The sequence below is a fragment of the Drosophila innubila genome (assembly GCF_004354385.1).
Source record: "Drosophila innubila isolate TH190305 chromosome 3L unlocalized genomic scaffold, UK_Dinn_1.0 0_D_3L, whole genome shotgun sequence".
NCBI lineage: Eukaryota > Metazoa > Arthropoda > Insecta > Diptera > Drosophilidae > Drosophila > Drosophila innubila.
In genome coordinates this window covers 17,372,668-17,396,452 of record NW_022995376.1, presented here as the reverse complement: position 1 = coordinate 17,396,452, position 23,785 = coordinate 17,372,668, and the positions used below count along the sequence as shown (strand labels likewise).

At 40.3% G+C, this 23,785-nt stretch overlaps 3 protein-coding genes across 5 annotated transcripts; 2 read left to right on the top strand and 1 right to left on the bottom strand.

Moving 5' to 3' along the window:
- The first annotated feature begins 8,242 nt into the window (after positions 1 to 8,242).
- LOC117789214 (isocitrate dehydrogenase [NADP] cytoplasmic) lies at positions 8,243 to 12,385 on the top strand. 2 transcript variants are annotated; one of them, XM_034628305.1, is made up of 2 exons: positions 8,243 to 8,394; positions 10,961 to 12,385. In XM_034628305.1, exon 2 carries the CDS (start codon positions 10,961 to 10,963, stop codon positions 12,221 to 12,223), a length of 1,263 nt encoding a protein of 420 aa, XP_034484196.1. In that variant the 5' UTR covers positions 8,243 to 8,394; the 3' UTR covers positions 12,224 to 12,385. The 2 variants fall into 2 exon arrangements, with proteins under 2 accessions (XP_034484196.1, XP_034484195.1); XM_034628304.1 differs by lacking the exon at positions 8,243 to 8,394 and adding an exon at positions 10,474 to 10,672.
- A 114-nt stretch (positions 12,386 to 12,499) lies between these two features.
- On the top strand, positions 12,500 to 16,785 carry LOC117789213. 2 transcript variants are annotated; one of them, XM_034628303.1, is made up of 6 exons: positions 12,500 to 12,807; positions 12,867 to 13,197; positions 13,254 to 13,658; positions 14,609 to 14,977; positions 15,042 to 15,746; positions 15,809 to 16,174. In XM_034628303.1, exons 1-6 carry the CDS (start codon positions 12,610 to 12,612, stop codon positions 16,030 to 16,032), a joined length of 2,232 nt encoding a protein of 743 aa, XP_034484194.1. In that variant the 5' UTR covers positions 12,500 to 12,609; the 3' UTR covers positions 16,033 to 16,174. The 2 variants fall into 2 exon arrangements, with proteins under 2 accessions (XP_034484194.1, XP_034484193.1); XM_034628302.1 differs by having other exon boundaries at positions 12,555 to 12,807; positions 15,823 to 16,785.
- Positions 16,786 to 17,150: 365 nt separating this feature from the next.
- Positions 17,151 to 23,651, bottom strand: LOC117787809 (rab GTPase-activating protein 1-like). The gene is made up of 9 exons (XM_034626423.1): positions 22,804 to 23,651; positions 22,135 to 22,461; positions 21,893 to 22,076; positions 21,108 to 21,295; positions 19,957 to 21,044; positions 19,708 to 19,896; positions 18,620 to 19,339; positions 18,109 to 18,564; positions 17,151 to 17,639 (listed from the first exon to the last, which is right to left on the bottom strand). The coding sequence occupies exons 1-9, from the start codon at positions 23,102 to 23,104 to the stop codon at positions 17,463 to 17,465; spliced, it is 3,630 nt and encodes a 1,209-aa protein (XP_034482314.1). The 5' UTR covers positions 23,105 to 23,651; the 3' UTR covers positions 17,151 to 17,462.
- Between the last annotated feature and the right edge of the window lie 134 nt (positions 23,652 to 23,785).

Below are 23,785 nucleotides of genomic sequence, written 5' to 3'. Positions count from 1 at the left end.
GGTCGTCGAAAGTAAAATTTCCAATTGATTTTTGTTGTGCTTTATGTTTTACACGCTTTTCGTTTTTATTATGCGCATTGCGGACACATTTAGCAAAAAGGCAAAGTAAATGCCAACATCATTTGACTATCATGGACACAAGGAGAAATGATGGCACCATAAGCCATCCAGAGTCAGAGTCAGAGCCAGAGCTCAGGCAGCACTTTCATTGGCGCTTACGCAGCATGAGATTCAGATCTATTGCCGGCAAACTCTAAGCTCCAAACTCAACTCCAACTCCAGCTGCAGCTTTTCAATCCAAATCCCAGAGAGTCTAAACCGCCTGCGACTTCTTTGTAAGCCTGGCTTCTACGTACCTTGCCCCATTGTTGCTGCGGTTTCGTTTTTCATTTTTGAAAGCTCATCGTGCACGAGGTCAATGGAGAGCAACTTCAGCTTCAGCTCCAGCTCCAGCTCCAGTCGCTTCTTGAGCTACAGCTACAGCAACAGCAGCTGTTAACGCGACGCTTTTTTGCGATGTCTGCCAGTATCACAGATTTGCTTTTAACACAATTTTTGCAACAATGTTTCTGAAAAATATTCACTGAGATCGCGAGGAAGGAGAGCAGGATTAACTAACATATACCCAGCAAATATTTGGTATATAATTGCTGTAATAATCCTATATGTATGCCTTATTATGACAAAATTCCACTGAAGCTTATGCTATTATTTAACAAAAATACATTAATAAAATCAACATATTATTTGTTGAGCCTAATCCTTTTATTTTATTTTTTTCTAATATTTCAGTTTAAGTTACATTTTTTTGTTAAATAGCATTCGGTATTAGGTTTTTATTTTATTGATATTTAGGATTTAAAAAAAGGAGTCATGGTTCTTGTTAAGCTGTAGTAAATTTTAGATAGAAAAATTATTTAAGAGGAATTAAATCAATTATAATTATATGTAAAATATATGCAAATATTTATGTAACACATATGCTTATTACATTTATTTTATTTCAATTAATATTTATATATAGTTCATCATATTACAACTCTTTTATTTTTGATTTTTTGTAGCATTATAAATTTATTTGTATTTATATTATTCAATCTTCTGCTGTTTCCCTTTTCCAAGTTCATAATTTAAAATATACCCTGTACTCGTTGTACACAATGATATATGAAAAGTAATGATTACTTTTGGCCTTTTTGGTTGTCTTTCCAGCTCTGGTCTGCCCTCGGGTCGAGAACTGGACACATTGTGCTGTGGGATTATAAGCTGCCTTTGAATGTTATTGTTGTTGTTGGTACTAGCATTTTGTGCTTGGGGTATCTCTCTCTCTCTCTCTCTCCTACTGGGGACAGTGCTTGTACTCGTAATGATGTGCTAATGATCACTCGGTGCTGTGAATGCTGCTTGGCCGGCAATTAATCTTCTAAATTTGTTCGCCTTGTTCGTTGACTTCATTCATTCAATTTTTACTTATAACTGTGTGTGTGTGTGTATGTGTATTGGAGTGTGTGCTGTTGAATGTGCGCTTTTGTTAATTGATAGCAAAATTACTTGAAATTGAATGTTTTAGGCACTTTCACTTGTTTGACTCTCTTGAAAGATGCATAGTTACAAACTACACACTGAAAGAGCCGTTTAAATTGACAGATATTTGCTGTCTAATGACACTTTTTTACCTATAGTTTTCTGTTTTTTTTTTTTTTGCACAGCAGCAAACAGCCGAAAGTGTCAGATGGAATGATAATGATTAATGGTGGTTGAAGCCGGAGAAGGTATAAGTATAGAGATGACACCCAAAGGTGTAAGCAGCTCGACTCCAAATAAGCTTAATGAAATTTGGTTTGGAATGAGAGTTACATTAAAATTGTTATGATTTGTATTAGTTTTTGATACATTAAAAAATGAATACAAATTAAGATAGGCATTTATTAATCCATCTTAAAATTTTTATTCTTGCTTACCTTCGAATTAAGTTAAACTTTTTATAAATATGGATTATAATCAATTGTTGAATTTAATAATTTATTTTTAATTAGAAACATTTATTAAATTCAACTGCAATTCGATGTCAAATGCACAAGTTAAATGAACTGCAAGAAAAACAAACTCTTTCTGTAGTCTATAAACTACTTAGTAACTTCAATTGGATAAGTGCTAAATGGCTGTCTACTTAGCTCATCGGCAGCTGGACAAAGAGTTGTTTAAACAAGATCATAACTGAGAGCTACCGTTAGGTAACACACATGTTGACTTTGTTGACAAATCTGCATAACTTTCTTGGCATAACTTTTACTCATTACGAGGGAATGAAGAGAAAAAGAAGCATAATCCTTCTAAATGGTGATAAATTAGCATAAGCTCTGCTTATACTAAAAAACTTTACTTATGTAAATGACCAACAATAAGCAACATCGTTTAAGCGATTAATTAAAAATTACGTATACGCAATTTGTATGCCATATTTGTAGCTGCTGCTTTAGCTGTAGCTGCTGTGCGGGTCTTAACATTTCTATGAATGACTTTTTACATGTTTTCACTTTTAATGCACACACTTACATACTATACATGCGGATGATAGTGAAACCAAATACACAACAAAACCAAATGAAACGAAACGAAACATTCGAAACATTACAGTTTTAGGTTTGCCTTTGCCATAATTTGGCTCTGACGCTGACTCTCTAACTGTTGGCATTTTTTGGCATTTAATGATCATCGTTGCCATCGTCGTACATTCACCGTGAGTGGGTCTAAGCCCGACGCTGACTCCGCCACCTCTTATCCCCCTCAGCGCGTTCCTGCTGAGTTTGCCCTGCCTTCACACACATTTACTCATCCACGTATTAAAAAGGCCTTTCATAGCCTGACTCTGGTTCTGCTTCATTTTGTTTAATGACAATGAAAGAAAGATACACTCGCACACAAACACACACACACACACACTGCCAGTGAGATGGCACAACACATGTGTTTAGTTTATGTTGTGTCTTTACATTTTTGCTTTCGTTTATGAACTTTCACGTGTGGCTCAGTTAAATTGTAGAAAATTACATTGAAAGTGCCCCTGGCAATGATTCGTGGTCGGAAGTTGGACTCGAGAAGATTTAAACGCTTAAATGCTTTACGAAATTACCTAATTTCGGTTACGAAACAAATCAATTAATGCGTGTCTGACACACAGAGACATACAAACACACATAGACCGAGAGTTCGACAGGTGGAGACCCTAATGAATCTCCATTTGGCGTTAACCATAAACGTAAATGGGAACAGTTCTGACCACACATCATCATCCAATCGAATTTCACTTGCATCGAAAGCTATTAAATTTGATTGCTAGGCCATCGATTAAGCGAGAGGATATCGGGAATTAAAAGCCACATGACAGCAATTGAAATTCTTCAATTGTGCCAAATAAAGACATAAAAATGCTAATACTCTCACATGCTGAACACTTTACTCAATACAATTCCACATTCCACATACGCCCCATCAACCAGCTTGGCTCGATTCAAAAGATAATCATTGCATGGGAATCATGAATTTTATTTTTTTGATTGCCTATTTCCAATTCATTTACTAGTTGTCTTTCATCAACTCTCTGGGAAACTTGAAAAGTTTGCATAGTTTTTGATTGCGAATAAAGCCTTGAGCTAACAGACAATGATGTTAGTTATTATAACATATCCGGCTTAATTTATTTGTCGTAATATAAAACAAATTGTCGAATCTTAAGATAGAGTATAGATATCGAAATGTACTTCAGCTTAGCTTATTTCTTTTACAACTAACATAGCACAGCTTATTTTAATAATCAGCTAAGTCCAGGTTGATTAAGATAACAAAATTATTATGCATTTCTTATTTATTCTGTATGTAAATTAACATTAGAAAACAAATTATTTTTTATTAAAACCATAAAGTATTTTATTGAATTTTAGAAGTCATCACTAATTTCTACACAGTAAAATTTAAATTTCTTTATGAGAATGAACAAATTAATTTTTATTCAAATCATTGTAAAAACAAATAATGGAAGTCAATAATAATACTGCATTATAATATCTTTACATAGCTGATCTTAAACAACCTTCACTAACGACTCACAAAACGACTTCACATTAAATTGAAAGTATTTGCAAACCTGTTATTCAACTTGCAACAAAGTCTTTATACAACATGCTAATGAAATGCAACAAATAACAGCAACAACAAGCTCCATTTGATTGCAATTTTGTTGCACCTATGAACCTTTGGAAGATTTCTTTGAAATTCGCACCGACTTTCAAGCTTAAACTGAGTCTGCAGCTCGGGTTGTAATCAACTGGTTCCTTGTAGGCTGTCACTACTGTATCCTGCCACAGGCAGACGAGCATTCAATGTCATTAGGTATTGCCATGGCCAATGTCATGGTTTTGTTAACATGTTTAACATTTCCGCGGGCTGCACTAGAATTACTTTCAGATAGGCCATGTCAACAAAAATTTGCATATAAACAGTTGGATGCAGGAATTAATATTTGGCTATTGGCCATATTTAGCTGACAAAACAATAGAGGCCAGAGCCACGGTCGAATTGGCTAACTGACTAGCTGGCTAGCTGGCCAACTGGCTACCTGTTAACCAAAAGGTCCGAGTCTGGCCATGTGAAAGCCGCTTAACATGGCCAGCAATTTGGCGAGCTGCGAGCGCATTAATGATTTTCACATGAGAGTTAGGCAGAGATGGAGACGGAGATAGAGAGTGACAGGGAGAGAGAGAGACAGAGCTGGATGCGTGCAATGCGACTTGGGCTTAGCGTTTGGGCCAAGCTACGATACATTGACCTAGTAGACATTTAGTATGCAACAAAGTCAGTTGGCAACAACAATTATGGCAATGGCTGCTGCACTTCATTAGTAAAAACGAACGCAAATGTTGCTGTGGCTTTTGCTGTGACTCTTGGCTTGGCTTTCGTTTTTTTGCATAGAGATGTTGTTGTTGTTTTTTGGAAAGCCATTGGCATCAAGTTATTGGCAAGGTTTCCTTGCCCGCCACATTGACAACGCCTTTCACTGCTCGCTTTGCTCTTCTGATGGACTCAACGCCTCAAATAGTCAAATAGTCAAATTAAAATTAAAGCCCAATCAATTGGTTAAATCGGTAGCTTATGCCCGCATCTCAAATCATCGACAACACACACACACACACACGCACTCACAATACACGAACAGCATGTGAGAGAAGATCTGTTTCATGAGCTTAACATAAATTTGCATAAATACTAAAGACGACATAACTGTAAACATAATCAAATCCAACTTTGTGTTGGCCCTGTTGTTGATCGAAACAAGCGCTTAATAAATAACTTAAAACTTAAAACCCACAAAAAAATAAGTAGATTGCATGTAATAGTTGACTATCAAATACTCTTCGAAAATTTTTTTTAGGTTTAATAATATAAAATATTATTTAAAATTATTAAAAGTTTCTCTAAAGCATTGCATATCTTACAGTTTAGTCGAATATTAAATACCCTACTTGTGATATAATTTTAAATACATTAAAAATGTAAAATGATGAGTAGTTTTTACTTTCCCGAAATGTCAGCGTGTGAAAGTAAGTTAGTTAAATTTAAGTCGACTAGCAAATACCCTACAAACAAAGCTTATAAATAAATGATTTAAAATTAAATATAATTAAGTTGCAAGATTTTTAGATGGATTCAAGACATACTACATTGAATAAAAAATCTATAAATCTATGTAAATCAAGAGCAGCAAATAAAAAAGTTATACAACTTTTTATGTAATTATAAATTAGATATCTAACTATAATTTTTATAAATCTTTGATATTCCATCACACATGCTTGCATTTAGTTATTATCATGGAAAAATATATCTATTAAAAAACATTAAAAATGCAAAATAACTTTTACTAGTTATTATTTTACAGGGTATATGCATTTGTCTCATATCGGGCTGACGAACGACATTTGCATTTGGACAGATTTGGTGAAATGAAAAATATATGTGTGCCACATGCCATATGATCAGCAATGCGATTAAAATATCAAGTGTAACCAGAGAGGAGAGCAGAGCAGTCGACGTTGACGTTGACGTCGTCACCGCAGCGCGATCTTCAAAAGCTGCCTCAAAAGAATGCGACGTTCCACAAAGATAAGCTGTTGAAATGGAAACTGGCCGTTGAGTGAGTGAATGACTAACTGAGTGACTGACTAACTGACTAGCTGACTGACTGACTGACTGACTGCGTCGTCTTTAGAAATGGCGCACAAAAGCCACTGACGCCGGCACTTTGACGAAATTGACTTTCTCCATTCAATATAATTAATAGTAATATTTTTGTTGCTTATGTTAGTTGCACACGTCTTCGGAATTGTAACGGCTGACAGTCTGTCCGACAATTTGTCTGTCTTTCTGTCTGTCTGGCTGCTGGGGAATGTTGGCCAGGAAGTAATTTATTATTGCAGGCATTGCAACAGGTGAAGAAAAGCATTTTAACATGCATAGATCAATGCTCGACGTGCAGAGCAACACCAATCAATGCCAATACCCAAAACCTTCCTAAATAATTCATTATTTGAAATTCGCAGCGCACTACGGGGCGTATGTGTAACAAGTGAAAAGGCAAAGACAAAGTCGTGTGTGGCACAAGACAAACAAAAAGACAAAAAGATGCTGCATTTGGTGTTTGTTCCTATATGTAGTTAATATTTATGCAAATTGTTTTCGGCCTGCAGCTTCTTCAGACTTTCAAAAAGCCAAAAAGTATTTTTAGCCAATTTATTTTAGCATAGCTTCTGCGGCTTTTACTTTTCTTTTAGCTGTCGCTGAACTGAAATTTAAATTAGTTTACTTTTGGCCCACAATCGCTTCTGTTTTTTTTTTTAGTTTTTATTATTTTCTTTAACATTTGTTTTTTACATAACAATCAAATTAACAAATAGTTTAAATGCTTAAAGAAACAAGGCACGCACTCTGGCCAGGTAAATGTGAGCACTTATAACTAGTGCCAGACATTTCACGTTCATTGACATGGCTAATGAAGTCTCCATGCCTCATGCCCCAATGCTCCAAGCCTCATCCAATTGCTTGTCAAAGTGTCGCTTTGGTTTGGCGTCAAAAAAGTTTCGCCGGCACGCGTTCATTTAACCTAAAGTACAATAACTTGAATTTCTTATTTTATTTTAAAACGAAAATGTTATTTAATGCAGTTTGTGTCTGGCTCGATTAAAGCTTTTTATAATTAGATTATATAACCTTTCGTTTTGTTTAACGATTATCTAATTGTAGAAAAGAAAGCGACACATGCTGCTACCAATAAGACAACTTGGCATTTTTACTGCTTCTATCTTTCTTTCTTTTACTTGAAATAAATAAATTAATCTCAATTCGAATTGTCGCCAGCTTTTGATGCTGTATGCTCACAGATGAGCTCAGCGGACGTCTTAGATAAAAATGTCATGCATAAGATTATATATTTTTGATATGCATTAGCATAAATGCAAATGTCTGCTTAAAATATATTCATTCGATAACACAACATTATGGAAACCTATGTGCTTTTAATGTTAACGCATTAATTTTATACGAGTATGTTTTTAATTCTGTTTAAGCATATTTGTGACACTTCCAATCCGAACTTTCGCACATAAAAAATGTAATAAAAACACTTTAAATTATCAACAGAGTTACAATTGTAATTTGCATATCTATTTTTAGTCGCAAACCTGGATTTTCACTTTTACAGCATATTTCACAGCTTGAATCTCTAATGAAATCAATAATAAAAAAAACCTATGCTAAGTTTAAATCGCATTTCGAAGAGAAACTGATTTTAATACTAAAGAAAAGTAAGTAAAAAGCGTACTAAAAAATATAGTAAAAATGTGAAACATTTGATAAATATAATATTTATTTATACTTAATATTTATTTTCAATCAGATAAAAATTTAAATACCAAATACACATATGTACATATAGCAAAATAAAAGTTTGAATCTTAAATATCTTAAATTAACAATAAATTAAATATATTTCATTTGATTATTTATAAAATATAAATTCAAGCTTAAAATCAACGATACAATAAAGATGAATGCTACAAAACTCTTATTTAAAGCTTGACAGAAAAAGCTGTCTGCGCAGAGTTGTCGTATCGCGAAAGCTTTTAAACTTGGTAAACAGCTGACCGCCAAACTTGTATTTATCTAGCGCCTTATCTTCATACACACGCGCAAATGTCAGGCCACTTCTTTTCCCCATTGTTTTCGTTTCCAATCAGTTCTACGCTGTGTCTGATTGGGAGTGGTTCGCCATTTTGCGGTCTAGAGAAATAAATTCAGTGTTCGTTTTTTGCATTAACGGCATTTAATTAAATATTCCAAAAGGTGAGAAGAACATAGAACTTTTATATAGAAGATCTCTATTAAATGCTTATGTGACGGGCCTCAGTTTTTATCTATATATATAAACCACTTTGTATATCTATAAACTTATGAATAATGATATTTCAACACACTTTTAACGGTGACTTTCAACTTTTCCAAGTGTTAATTCAATTCACTTAGTACATACATAATATATATGTACAAATTTAGATACATTATGCAAATATAGAACTTGAAATGCAGGTGTGTTTAAATGAATAATTTTCGATTACTTAAGCTTTGAATAACCTTTGTCTTCCACTTGGCTTTTTTAGCCCACAGTTTTTGTTCGCTTTAAATTGAACTTTCCCCAGCAAACACTACACATGCACACACAGACATACATATATGAAGTATATATGCATGCATATGGATGTCTGTATTTAGTGCTGGCACACACACTCATTTTGTATGCAATTTATGTGCTTGTTTGTTTTGTTGTCTCTCTAAGGCACAGCCGGTTTGTTGGCGACCGGCTGTCAGAGATTTTGAGAAAGAGAGAAATCGAGAGAACAGTTACACGTCGCCAATTGTACATATAATGTTTATGCGACAGCTAAACTTGATTCAGACAGAATTAATTCGACCTACAAATCTTTTTTTAAGTGTTTAAAGCTGCCACCTAATAGTATTTGATGTGTGTACTTTATTCTATATATAAGTTCTATATGGCCATCAGCTCATTTTTAAATAAACTTCAAAACGATGAGTTTTTGAAGTGTAACTCAACTTAAACCTACTTAGCTGTCGTGTAAGCACGTAAAAAAAATTAATTCATATCCACCTGTGCCTTAGTTCTACTTGAATTGTGTTCAAAGTTTAATTAATCATTCAACATACAAACACAATATGCAATGTCATTTTCATTAGATTGTTCGAGCAATTGTCAAGTTTACCAATAGCATTGTAATAAAAACAAACATACATGTTCGCAGTTTGCACGTCGGGTATTATTTAACAATGCCAAATCTTATCAGTTTTAGTAACACTCTGATAGTGTACAAAGTATACTTTAAGTATACACATGCTTAAGAGGCTGGTTGATGTAAAAGTAAAATAATATGTGAAAGTATCAACAATTTCGGCAACCATTTTGTGTAGGCAGCTCATTAAGTTGTTTTGTTGCTGAATATGGCGTGATTTTTGAATAGACAGACTCACGCCATTTGGATTCCAAAAGGGGCCGTGTCAGTATGATAGTGATTATCGTCTCAAACTTATTAGACTGTATCGTAGATGCATGCTAATTTTCATGCAATTGCGATAAGAAAATATTAAATGTAGGCAGCAGTTTGAAAACGTACAGTAGAAGAAATCTTCAGAATTTCAAAGTACCTAATTAATAAAATAAATTTTTGTATAAGCTCTTTATTAAATAAAATACATTGCTGTGACAATTCAATTATGAGATAAGCTCTTCGAGCTCAGACACTTTGGCGCCATATTCAAAGTTCTAAAGCTTCCATTGCACAACACTATTAAAAGTCAAAAAGTCAACTATCGTTATCGATAAAGATCGACGTGCTTTGATTATCAACAATGCTGCAGATAAGTGTGACCATGAACTTGTCGTAAACCGAGTGCTGTTTATGCTCGTGCTGTGGAAAGTTTTTAGCACGCGCAAAAACACAGCTCAAAAGCAATAACAACAAGCAGTAAGTTTGCGCTCAGAGAGCAAAATAGTGAGAGTGAGAGAGTGTCACATGAAGAGAGCCACCCACAGCGCAATAAAAAGTATATTGACATTCACTGTCAGAAGGCCGGCAAATACGATAACGATTACAAATTATACGCATTGTTGTGTTTTCGCTCTGATTTACAAATTGAATTTGTGACAATTATTAATAATATTGTAGCTGCAGCTTTTTCTGAGCAAGAGTATAACTAAGTACGCATTGAACCTTATCTGATTACGGGTCCATATATAACTGATAACGGCGATTGCGCAACAAACATTTGAAATTAGTGCATTACAATAAACCAGGCGAATAACGGTGCGCTCAGTTTACGGTTATCAGTCAGTCGCAGCGTACGGAATACGGGAGTGTAATTTGTTATTCTTTTTTTTATTTTAATTTCTGTTGGTTGTGTGACACACATATAATTAATTTAAATTCATTCATTGAAATCAAAAGATTGTACAATGTTTGCACTACGCCGTACTCTCAACATGGCCCATCGAAACCAGGCGCATTTGCTGCGCGCTGCTTTCCAAGCCAACTTCTCTGCCAGCGCCTTGGTAGGTTTCCATATTTCAAAATCTTGTCTATGATGAAATTACACACATACATATATAATTTCATCATGATCCGATCAAAGTTCACTTTGTGCTAATTTCACTTAGTTGTATGAGAATCTATTGTCAGTTTTCAAGAAAAAGTTTGTGAATAAGTTATCAAAAAAGGAGAAGACCATGAACGAGGTGAAGACTACGATTCCTGTGGTCACATTTCTTTTAATTTTGTATATATTATTAATTTAACCATTGGCTTTATAGTATTCATTTGTGCTTTGTATTCCCGAACAGATGGCCCAAAAGATTCGCGCTGGACCCGTGGTCGATGTGCTCGGAGATGAGATGACCCGCATCATCTGGCAGTCGATCAAGGATAAGCTGATTCTGCCCTTCCTCGACATTGAGTTGCACACATTCGATCTGGGTATCGAGTACCGTGACAAGACCGAGGATCAGGTGACCATCGATTGTGCCGAGGCCATCAAGAAGTACAATGTGGGCATCAAGTGTGCCACAATTACTCCGGATGAGAAGCGCGTCGAGGAGTTTAAGCTGAAAAAGATGTGGAAGTCACCCAATGGCACCATTCGCAACATTCTCGGTGGCACCGTCTTCCGTGAGGCCATCATTTGCAAGAATGTGCCACGTTTGGTCTCCGGCTGGGCGAAACCCATTGTCATTGGCCGCCACGCCCATGCCGATCAGTACAAGGCGGTGGACTATGTGGTTCCCGGTCCCGGCAAGCTGACCATGACCTGGAAGGGCAACGATGGCCAGATCATTGAGGAGGTCATCAATGACTTCAAGGGACCCGGCGTTGCACTCGGCATGTTCAACACAGACGCCTCCATTGTGGACTTTGCCCACGCTTCCTTCAAATACGCTCTGGACCGCAAGATGCCGCTGTACATGAGCACCAAGAACACAATCCTGAAGAAGTACGATGGCCGCTTCAAGGACATCTTCGAGGACCTGTACGAGAAGACATACAAGAAGGATTACGAGGCTGCTGGCATCTGGTACGAGCACAGGCTGATCGATGATATGGTCGCCTACTGCATGAAATCCGAGGGTGGCTTCGTCTGGGCCTGCAAGAACTACGATGGCGATGTCCAGTCCGATTCCGTTGCCCAGGGCTATGGCTCTCTGGGTCTGATGACCTCTGTGCTGCTGTGCCCCGATGGCAAGACCGTTGAGGCTGAGGCTGCTCACGGCACAGTGACGCGTCACTTCCGTTTCTATCAGCAGGGCAAGGAGACCTCCACCAATCCCATTGCCTCGATCTTTGCCTGGACACGTGGTCTGCTCCACCGTGCCAAGCTGGACGACAATCTGCCACTGAAGAACTTTGCCGAGACACTCGAACAGGTGTGCGTCGACACCATCGAGGGTGGCGCCATGACCAAGGATCTGGCCATTTGCATCAAGGGCAGCATCAGTGCTGTCGAACGCAAGGACTACCAGGAGACCTTCGAGTTTATGGATACGCTGGCCAAGAACCTGCAGACTGCTCTGGCAGCCGGCAACAAGAAGGCACAGGCTTCCCATATTTAAGCGAACACACTCATCCTTAATGTCATCTATGTGCATGTTCTTTGGTTCTATGTTTTTCTGTGCATGTTCATTGTCTCTGAGAGACCTCATCAGCATTTTTCCCCCCTCACCTAAATGTGAAAAAGAACAATTTTCTAAATAAACATATTTTTATACCAATAAGTGGTTCTTGTTGTTGTTGTTGCTGCTGTTACTTGTCTCAAGTGAGGTCTTTAACCTGCCGCCCACCCACAAATGGTCGCCTCGCCTAGTCTGTTATATATGGGCCACTTGTGAGGCTTCAACATTGGGCTGAGCTTATTGGATTTGCGACCAGCTGCAGCCGTAACAGTCTTGAGTCAACGCTCGTGGACAACGCATCCGTGCCGAGAATTGAACAGCTTGTAATGCTAGCTGAAGCCTTGGGCTATGCCTACTGCTTGGCCTATGTCTTGACCTTGATCAGTTGGCCCAGTCAGGCGTATCCTGTCAATAGCTATAGGGATCTGGACATTTGCAATCACTGGAACGGCAGGCGACACTTTCTGGAGCTGGGCGAACGGGGAGAGCTGCATGCCAGAAATGTCAGCACCACAGCATTTCGAGTGAGTAGTTGCTGGAGAGAGGATTAGGTGTAGCTCTTACCATATACCGTTCGTCTTAGAGCTCCCAGCTGAGTCTTAAGAATGATCTGTCTGCGCCAGATGTGTGGTATCAGTGCCATCTGGAGCTGGTCACCTGCGCCGAGTGCGTCATCCGTGTGACCTTCACCCATGCCAACTTCTCTAAGAGCTGCAGCAATACGGGTGGCAAGTCCAACATGTGTCCTTGTGAGCATATACAGTTCTCGGAGCCACCTTATGATACCACCATCTCGGGTCAGGAGTTCTGTGGCGATGGCAAAGTCTTTCGCAGCAAGACAAGAACATTACAGCTGAAATTCTTCTACAGAGCTACCAATGCCCATGTCTTCTCCCTGCAGTACTTCTCCGAGCGTAAGATCTATCTAATCCCTCCAAGAGTTCCCTCTAAAAGTCCTTTCCCCCCACAGGCAACGTCAAGATTGTGAGTGGTTCACCCAAGCAATCCATCGTAGGCAATGGCAATGCCAACTCCATACCGCAGGTTATATCGACGCCCTATTTTCCCATGGCCTATCCCAGGGATTATGGCATTGAGCACATTCTCACCTGCGAATCGGACAATTGCCAGGTACGTCTGGACTTTACCGACTTCCAACTGGGTCTGGCCTCCACTCTGGAGATCTTTGACTCCAATGGACAGATGCTGGACTCCTATACGGGTGAACATTTCCGTCCTCCCATCACCGTAAGTAGCGGCAAATCGTTGCTCCTTCAATTCCGGGGCAATTCCGCGACAGGCGTTGGTTTCCGTGCTGAGGTGAGCTTTGTGTCCTCCAAGCAGTTAAAGGACGAGCGTCTGGTGCCATATACGGGTAAGCAATGATGTGGTAAGAGGTGCAGGGACAAGAGCACTTGAGGGTCTGCAATTGTCATATTGATTATTGACAGGGCAGGAGGGAAGCAGAGGGAAGGCTGTTGTATAAATTTCAATGTCAACGCAAACATCAAAGTGAAAATATGAGAACAACTGGGCAACACTTTGGCATAGTCTAGTTTGGTAACGCAATCGATATTCTTGGGGTAGGTGGGGGCCTGGAAATGTCATAAGGTTTGTCGGATGGACAAAGAAATGATTGTTACCTAAGGAAATATTTAGTGTAGTTACAATTGCAAAGAAAACCAAAGAATCTAGTATGTATATCATGTGGGAATAAGTTAGGATAGTTCAGGATGTTTACTCATTAGGATCTCTCGAAGTTTTGCTTATAAAGCTCATGAAATTGAAGAAATAAAATAGGTACCTCTGAGATCTAAAGACTATCTTAAGCTAATTAAAAATGAGACTCTAAGAATATAGAAAAAAATTTGGGGATGCGAAAAGAAATCATTTCGCAGAATGTTAGACAAGGGAACTCTAAGAAAATAGGTAGAAAGGTAGGTATACGAAAAGAAATCCTTTCACAGAATGTAAAACATTAGTTAAAAAAGATTTTTAGAAAATGAAAGGAATTTTCGCTAGATAATCTTGACAAATTTTGAATTGAACGAAGGAGATTAGTTGTTAGTTGTTCTAGCTGGAAGGGAACTCTTTTAAAGACAGAATGTAAGACATTAGTTAAAAAAGATTTTTAGAAAATGAAAGGAATTTTCGCTAGATAATCTTGACAAATTTTTAGAAATTTTGAATTGAACGAAGGAGATTAGTTGTTAGTTGTTCTAACTGGAAGGGAACTCTACTTTAAAGACTTTAAGATAAAATTCCTTAGTACTTTACTAAGAAAATGAATATAAGCGTTAAGTCTTCGAAATATTTGCTTCACAGACTGCGGTGGCATGGTAACTGGACCGGGTGGAGCCATAACAATGATGAACATGATAGAGAATGCCACAGATGTGCGACTGTTCGACTGCATCTGGATTATAAAGCCAGGCAATAACTACATGATGATGAAGACGCACATCTCGTTGAGGGTAGATGAGTTCTATGGAATGGCAGCGCGATCGGAGCTAACGATTAGACAGGGCACCACCTCGGATGCCACAGAGATAGAGACTGTGATGTGGCCAAATAATGGGTTAAGTAAGGAGAGTCACATTGCGCCCATATTGACGGGCTATTATATACGACTGCGAGGGGTGTTTGGCATGTCCTCCAAACTGGCCATTGTCTACAGCGTCTTCAATTACTTGAGTGGGTATTTTCGGAGTAATGTTAGTCTGCTTAATTTCTTAGTTTCCTCTTTCGTCTCAAACAGATTGTTACATTGGTTCGGAGTTTCTCTGCGGGAACAACCATTGCATCTCCATTCGCTTGCACTGCGATGGCTTCGATCACTGCGGAGATGGCAGTGATGAGCCGGAAACCTGTGAAGAGGATTGGGCGCATCTGCATCACGATCGACGCTGGTATTCCCACAAGCCCAATTACTACTTTCCAAAGATCGATCAGTATCCGGATTTGAAGACGGCCACAGGGATCTTCATCATCAGCACTTTGGGCATCTTTGGTGTGCTCTCCGGCTGGATGGTGATCCTCTATCGCATGGGAGTTCGAGCACGCCATCAACGCGAATTGCAGAGTCATTTGCAGACAATTAGCGAGCTGTTAGATCGCCAGGACGAGGATCGCACGCCGGATGAGCCGCCCAGCTATGAGGCGCCACCCGACTACGAGGAGGTCATCAAGGTGGGCATGCAGCAGGAGCTGCGTGAGCCACGTCGCCAGCGTCGACGTCCCCGTGCCCGGGAACGTGGCTGCAGTCGTGCTCCAAGTAATTGTACGATGCAGTCGGTGGTGCCGCTGCATCGGAGCTGCAGTCTGGAGGATCGGGAACAGCCGAGCACGTCGGCAGCAGCCATGACGCGTGCCGTGGCCTCCACAGACACTTCTCAGGATGCCAACCAGGCAGAGCAGCAACAACAGTTAGCCCAACGCATGTTGTTAGCAACTGCAATCTGTGGTCAGTGCTGTGGTTCCCCCTTCTCCAATCCCACCCCCCTTCAGTCGCTAATTTACCCACAGAATCTCATTTGCAGGCGCTGCAGGCACGTCTGGGTCGCCAGCAGCGGTCACAGGGACAGACGTCGGGGAATCCCTGGGGATTTCAGCGTGCCCGTCATCGATTCCCATTGGGCGTGAATTATCCACAGCCGCTGGAGCGGCACAGGCGACGACACCCATCAGCACGGCGGACGACTGCACCGACGCCTTCCGAGACAATTCACTCAATATATCACTCACTCTAGGGCTGCCCTCCACCTCAGCGGTCACCTCCATGCTGTCACCAACGCCGTTGCATAACCAAAGCCTGGCCAGCAATTGCACCGAGCATACGTATTTGAAGCGCTCCTGGCTGTGGGTTCAACAGCCTGCCCAAGGACAACGCTGTCGTGTGCAGCGTCTGCGTCACACCTTCTCCTCCCCGGAAGCCTTCAATGCCGACGAGCTGAATCTTCCCTATCCGGACTTCCTGAGCTACGGCACCAATTTACCACATGAGCGCAGCAGCAGCAACTTTGGCTCGGAGCTGTCCAGAGATCCCTCCAGCTACAGCTTTGAGAAACGCGCGCGACTTGTGGCTGCCGAGCAGAGTGATCTGGAGGATGGCTCCGGTCAGACGCTGCAGTCGCAGATGGATCCTAACAGCGATAGCGATTCGGAGCAGCAGGTGTCCTGCTTTGGCGCCGTCACACAGCGTCCGAAGCGACGTCGCGTCCGGAGTCGATCCTTTAGCAATGCTCGAAGAGGAGGCAGTGGGGCAAGGAGACGCCTCAGACCGCGCAGCTCCTCAGCAGATTTGCTCATCTATGCAACCATGCAAAAGGAGGAGACGGTTGAGAATGGCGAGGGGCAACGTTTGTTTTTCATTTGAAGGATAGTCCAGTTGGAACGATAGTATTACGCATGGTGCAATGCTGGCTAGGATCTTATCACAATTCATGTAATCTATATACGTTAACCAAAACTAAATAAAAGTATACACAGTTTGTTGAGTTTCATTGATCTCTTTGATATTTCATATGTATATATATATATATATAGCAATTTTAGGGGGATTATGCAGTGCTTGCCAAACTGTATGTCCAGTTCAGTGCTTGTCCAGAGTCGTAAAAGATTGCAATCAAACTAATCGCAGTCACATGAATTCGTTACAAATTTGAAATTAGATTGAACAAATTAAAGTCTGATATTTGCGATGCTTTACATTTGCGGTAATCTTTAAATTAAATATTTACTATTAAAGCATTACATTTTATTTAATTTTAATATTGTAAATAAAAATTTTAATTTATAAATCATAATTTATAAATTAAAATTGTTTTTAATTTTTTGCAATCAAAAGAATTGCAAATATTTGCTTTAACTTCTACAATAAAAACAATCAATTAATTTTTTTAAGGCTGGAACCTTGTCAATCAAACCAACAGCTGGACAAGCTTTGGTGCAAAATATCAACATAAATCTCAAATGGAAACAAAGGAATGCACATGTACATTATATACTTGCAAGTGTGTGTATAAGTATATCTATATTTATATAGTATATGTATATATATGTGAGTGTGTGTGTAAGTATATAGACGAATACGATATATAATACCAAAGGCGTAGGACTGCCTGCTAGCCAGATCGGCCTACATATGTTTCTGTTGATAATATGTAAATATATAAATAATCTATGGCTGCGACTGCAGCTGCTGTTTAAGATTCTCGGCAAGCAGGGATTTGCCCGTCTCCAGTGGTACCACAATATTGCGCAAACTGTCGATGCTGTTGCGCAACTTTGTGGTCTGAAATTTGGTTGGTAATTTCGGAGAGCCGCCAACAGATGCAAATGCAAAGGTTCTATACTCCTAAAATCGTCAGAGAGAAACAGATATAGTTATGCAAATTATGTGTGTGTATATGTAAGTTTTATTTGCAGAAGCAATAAATGGTCAATCAAATTAATATTAATAAAACAAACAATAAAATTCAAAGCAGGTAAACAGCAGTTTAAGGTAAATAAATGTAAGGATAGAGTATAACTAAATATCTACATATATAAATTCTTCATATGAATCGTATGTGTGGTGCGTATATAAATATAAATAAGCATGATAAACAGTTGGAGTACTGGGGATGGCATCGCAGGTGCTCAACATGGCTACAAAGTAATTTTAAGTGATATGAAAAATCAATATAATAATACTCCATTCGAAAAGAACTTAAAAGAACAACATGATAATAATAATAATTCATGAATAAACTTAATAGAAAAGACGGCTCCAGCGTTTGTCATGTGATATCTGGTCAGTGGGATATTTAACTCGGTCAGGTTACCTGATTGGCGCTGGGCGAACTGGCCTCACTGACTGTTGCCGGCGGCTGTCCCATGTAGGACTGGAATGTGGCGCCGCCGTTGTCACCACGCTGTGAGCCACCAGCTCGTGTGGTGACCTTCTCCTGCAGCGAATTAAAGGTCTTGGATAGCCAGGGTTGCCAGCTGTTGCGATTGGTTTGCAGTTCGCTGAGTGTGTTGTTTAGCTGATGGTTTAAATCCTGGTTCTTGCACTCGGCCTCCACTTGTGCCAACTTGGCCTGCGCCAGCTCCAGTTCCAGTTCGCGTATGCGATGTCCAGCTGCATTAAGTGGATCCAATGGACCCAGTGGTGCCTCATTGGAGTTGCGCAGCGAATGAGACTGACGATTCGAGATGCCTGCTGACTCCTCTTGCTTGGCATTGTCATTGCTCACATCAATCTGTTGCAAGCAGTGCGAGCATTTGGAAACCGTGTGCTGCAATTAGACAAAGTTAACATAGTTCCAAAGGGAATCTATAGAATCCACTTACCATAACCTTGCCCAGCGTCTCATTGAGTGTGTTCATATCCTGCTCCTGCCGCTGTATGATCTGCTTGTACTCCTGTATAATGCCAGTGTGCTTCCTCTCCTTATCCACAGCACGCTCATTGGCGCCGGTCAACTGTTGGGTGAGGGATTCAATCTCCGACTGCAGCTTGCGGCGTTCCTCGCCGAAGCGACTCTCATAGATCTGCGCCTCCTTCTCCAGCCGCTCCTTGTGCTGCTTCTTAAGCAGAAACTCTTCCTCATACTGCTTTAGCTTCTTAATCTTACGCTCGCAGGCCTGCTTCATGACTTTACGTGCCTGACTAGAGCTGCGACACTTCTTGGGCAGCGTCACTCGAAAATACTTGAGTATACCCTCGAAATCCAGTTGACGCAAGTCGGATTCACAGATTGACAGCAATGTCACTGCCACCTGAAAGAGCACTGGCAAACCGTCCAGCAAAAATACGTCCAGTACATGGAATACAAAGCAGAGAGGAAAACGCGCCGTGTAAAGCGTTAGGAACCACTGGGAGGCGTACATGTGCGTCTCAATGCCGCAGGCCGTGAAATGTTCATGCAACTTGGGCAACTGATCTTTAATGAGTCGTTCCAGCTGATAAAGGCGCAAATAAAGCACCTCGAAACCGGCCTTGTAGAGATCACGCAGTCCGTAGTCGTACATTAGAGAGACCAGCACACAGAAGGCATCCTCCTCGGGCATCTATTGAATATTGAAATTTAAATAACATATCGGTCGATTACAAAGAAATCAAATGTAAGCAGTTCTAACTGCAATCAATCAGACTCTGTTATTAACATTTCTATGATCCAATGCAAGCAGTTCTAACTGCAATCAATCAGACTCTGTTATTAACATTTCTATGATGAAATGTAAGCAGTTCTAACTGCAAGCAATCAGACTCTGTTATTAACATTTCTATGTTCAATGCAAGCAGTTCTAACTGCACTAACAGACTCTGTTATTGACATTTCTACGATCGAATGCAGGCAGTTCTAACTGCAATCAATTAGACTCTGTTATTAACATTTCCATGTTATGTTATCAAAATTGGTATGGATATTACTCACATGCAACAGCAAACTGGCTGCTATGAAACTGAGGCCTTGGCAGTAGCCAACCTCGCTGTCATGGACGGCATACGCTTTGGACACTTTAAACAAGGCATCCTGGCCAGAGCCGCCGCTCTCCTTGAAACATTTGTGCGCCGGAAAGGTGCGATGTATATCCCGTTGTATGACTGTCTCACATTTGGTTTCCTATTAAATATATTGCACATTGATTAAACAATGGACATAACCGCAACGTTTGTTACTCACTTTGGTGATAAGAATCTTATACATGTCATTCATTTCCACCTTGCGCTCCACATTGGCCAACTTCTGCCAGATCTTTTCGCGCAACGCCTCTGGCACGCCCAGACGCACCAATGTTGCCAAATTCTTTGGCCGCTTCTCGCTATCCCATTCGCGTAGGATGGGATCCCATTCATCGAGTGTGTCCTGGGAGCAATCCTTGGACACTTCACCGGTGCCGCTGAGCAACGGTTCATCGCCATCGCTGCTGTAGTCTGTGGGGCAATCATCCTCAATTGAGGCTATGGACGAGCTGCGCACGATGCGCGATAGATTGTTCATGCCCATCTTGAGCAGCGAGGAGGAGCCTTGTTGGCCGCTTGCCTGCTCAGTGATCTCCTCCGAGGGATCAATGCTGTTCACCTTCCAGTTGAGTTCATCCGTGCGCTTCAGATGCAAATAGAAGCGCAGTGTCATGGGACGCTTGGACATGAAGTGATCCATGATGCGCATTTCGTTGGCCGATTGAATGGTAACCGGAGTCTCGATAACGAAGCGCACCGGCTCCTGTATGCCGCGCATGACGATGTCGACGGCCACTGTGAGATTGGTTTTGGACGTTTCCAGATTCAGCTGCTCGAATGCCTTCTCCTGTGCCTTCCACTCCGCCCGTATGGCATATGCGTTTAGGCAGGCGTTCACACTATCCGGCTCATTGGCTGCTCCCTGTGCCAGCACATAGCCCATGTTGGCCATGTCAATGAGATGCATATCCTTTTGAACCACCAGTTTACCAGGTGCAACGAGTACACCAAAACAGCGTTCAATAAACAACGGTTGCAGCACATTCGATGCTGTCTGCTTGACCGTGATGCAGACTTCCTTGTCCGTATTTGCTCGCAGCTTGAAGCATCCACGATCTCTCGGCACGGCTGCATATGAATTCTTGGCCACCTTTTCGCGTATTTCCAGTGAGACGATAAACTCATAGCCAGCTGTACTCAATGGATTGCCACTGACATCCGATGTTACGGAATTAACCATGTCTACGGCCGAAGTTAGACTGCAACTCATGCTGGGCGCGTATGTCTGAAAGGCCTTCTGGAAACAGGCTGCAAGAAGAAATTCAAATGAAACCGCAACTTTTAATCATCATTCCTCACTCGTCAACTCACCGCTCACTTGATTCACTGCTTCCGGGATATGGCAACGGAATACATGGCACTGAAAAAGCGCATCTCCGTGCAGCCAAGTGAATGCAAAGCAACCATTCTCAACGGTATCCACGGGTCCTCGATAGTACAATATAATGCTCGATATCTCATATGTGGCTATTATGGTATTGCTCTCTGCATCGTGCAAACTGTAAAATAAACCAGACATAATTATTTGCAATTTTAGGGAAATAAGTTTTCATTAAACTTTAAGTACAGCATTTGATGGATGGCAAAATCGAAGTGGAAAGATAAATTTATATTAGAAATGCTTAAAATTCTCTCCAAAGCACTTGTAATGTTCTAATTATATAACAACAGATATAAACACACACCTTCAATTAATCTATCAAATAATTTAACATACATAATCAGGGGTGCCACAGAAAGCGAAACCAACCGAAAATCTCTCAAATCTCCAAACATATAACTAAATTGTTTCTATTATAATAGATATTATATAAACTTTTTGTATTCACTATATTTAAGATAAAACTGTATTTCAATAAATATATATCTTGTGACTAGCGCAATAAATATAAGTTTCCACGTAACTTTAGCGTTAGGATGAATAATTCAAATAAAATAAATTCAATTCAATTAAACTGCATATTTACAAGAGTTTTCGACTCTGATCATTACAATTGCAAATGCTCAATTGTGATTCAATACTCTAACTAAATACTGCTGCTGACTACGACATAATAATCTCTAATGGATAAATTCCAAAGGGATGATTCACTTACACGACGAGACCATCGGAACAATTGGGTATGCTGACAGTTATCTTGAGACCCACCGACTTGGAACCGCTGTTGAGCTCGCTCATGATGCGATAGACATCTGTTTCAGATTTGGGCGCATTTATGTTGGCAGCACCCAAATAGGTAACCCCAGCAAAGATGGTACATCCCTGATCAATCTCTGAAACTAATAAGAATAATAAGTTAGAGCATCTATTATGTTTATTTATAGGACTTGAACTTACCTTCCTCATCAGTTGTGTCACATTTCTCGGGTTTCATGGCGTCTTGTTTTTCCTCAATGCACGCCGGACTGGCATCAATGCAGTCGTAGAATACCGAGTGTCCCACACGATTGTGCTCCGAGTTGGAGGCATCCTCCGATTCATCGCAACCCTTTGGTGAGAATAGGCTGACTTTAAAGCGCATTTCCGTATCGTTTGCGGTTTCCGCTTGTGTTTTGCGTCCAGTCAAAGGCAACGTCAACGATTTCTGAGCCTGCTGTTGTTGTTGTTTTGGTTGAGACTGTTGTTGTTGCTGCTGCTGCTGATGACGCGTCTTATCGTCGACAGCTGCAAATGTTAATTGGCAATTATGACAAAGTGTTGAAAATGCAAATAGTTTTATTCAAACATTATATATCGATAGTGTATATTGTGTGTGTGTTGCAAGTGTTATTCTTTTGTTTTCATTTTCATATTTCTTTTATGTTTGTTATTTGTTGTTGTTGCCATGACAGCGATTGGTATTCTGGGTTAGGCCCCGCCGATAAGATTGCGTACTAAGCTTACAGGGGACTTAAAAAGGCGCGATCGCCCAATTTTGGAACGTATGTGCACAGCTGGCGTCTGGTAAACAACTGATTGCGCGTAACTTATTTAAATTGAATTATTCTCCAGTTCTGAATTACTCACCAGCGACAGTTGCTGCGACGCCGTTGCGCTCCAGCTCCAAATCCCGCAGAGCATCTGTCATTTCGTGTTTAATGTCGCTCAGATTGCGATTGTGCGCCATGTCCAAGGTGGGTGAACGATCACCGCCAGCGCCAACGGGTGAGAGCGAGAGGGCACTCAAAGATTCGGTAACCTTTGCGGCAACTGGCGGTGGTGCCAGTTGCTCCAAAGGTGTTGCCACATTGCTATCGGTGACAATCTCGTATTCGCCACTGGTTGTAATCGAAGACTCGGAGGATTTGGTACTTAGATTATCATCCATTATATTGGTTAACTGTGTGTTGGTTGTGCGTGTGTGTGTGTTTTCTTTTTGACTCAAGGTTGTCTTAGGTCCGCAACAAACAGCAACGAAATTCCTTTAGTTGTTTATTTTCTTGTTGTTGCTTACGAAATGCGCATTTTCTAGCAGTTAATCAATCGAATGTCTATTTTTATTCAATTTCAATTAAAGAGTTTCTCCGTTAATTTTCATTGCACCTCCACTCCATTGTTTGGCTTTTGCCTTAAATCGATGACGAATCGGAACGTTTCTGTTGGTTTACGTTGTTGGGGGGCGTCAATTGCTCTCCATGCACATGTATGTGTGTGTTTGCTTGACACAAAAACTACACTTTGTAGGGTGGCGCTAATGTCGTTGTCGTCGTATTTGGGGTCAATTCGCCTTCTTTTCCGTACTATGTATAGATTTTTTGTTTACATATTTTTGCTGTGTTGGTAAACGCAACGCAGCGTGCAAAAGCGAGTGTTAGTAGATGCCGCAAAACTAATGCTATTGCACTACATACATTACGATCCACAGCGAATAACATTCAATATATCATATTTTACTACATAAGAATCCACAACAACTAAAACCCAAATAACTAGCTTAAATATTTCATGACAGATTGCTAAGCCTTTGGGTTTTCGCGAGATAATTTTAATCTGTGTGGTTCCAGCATCC

Bases quoted from the DNA above. Each gene is read 5' to 3' on its own strand.
- LOC117789214 (XM_034628304.1), top strand. From the start codon at position 10,577: ATGTTTGCACTACGCCGTACTCTCAACATGGCCCATCGAAACCAGGCG. The intron at 10,673-10,960 runs GTAGGTTTCCAT...ATTCCCGAACAG, and splicing joins ACTTCTCTGCCAGCGCCTTG to ATGGCCCAAAAGATTCGCGC.
- LOC117789213 (XM_034628302.1), top strand. From the start codon at position 12,610: ATGCTAGCTGAAGCCTTGGGCTATGCCTACTGCTTGGCCTATGTCTTG. The intron at 12,808-12,866 runs GTGAGTAGTTGC...CGTTCGTCTTAG, and splicing joins TCAGCACCACAGCATTTCGA to AGCTCCCAGCTGAGTCTTAA. The intron at 13,659-14,608 runs GTAAGCAATGAT...TTTGCTTCACAG, and splicing joins GCGTCTGGTGCCATATACGG to ACTGCGGTGGCATGGTAACT.
- LOC117787809 (XM_034626423.1), bottom strand. From the start codon at position 23,104: ATGGATGATAATCTAAGTACCAAATCCTCCGAGTCTTCGATTACAACC. The intron at 22,462-22,803 runs GTGAGTAATTCA...TAACATTTGCAG, and splicing joins CGTCGCAGCAACTGTCGCTG to CTGTCGACGATAAGACGCGT. The intron at 19,897-19,956 runs GTGAGTAACAAA...TATATTTAATAG, and splicing joins ATAAGATTCTTATCACCAAA to GAAACCAAATGTGAGACAGT.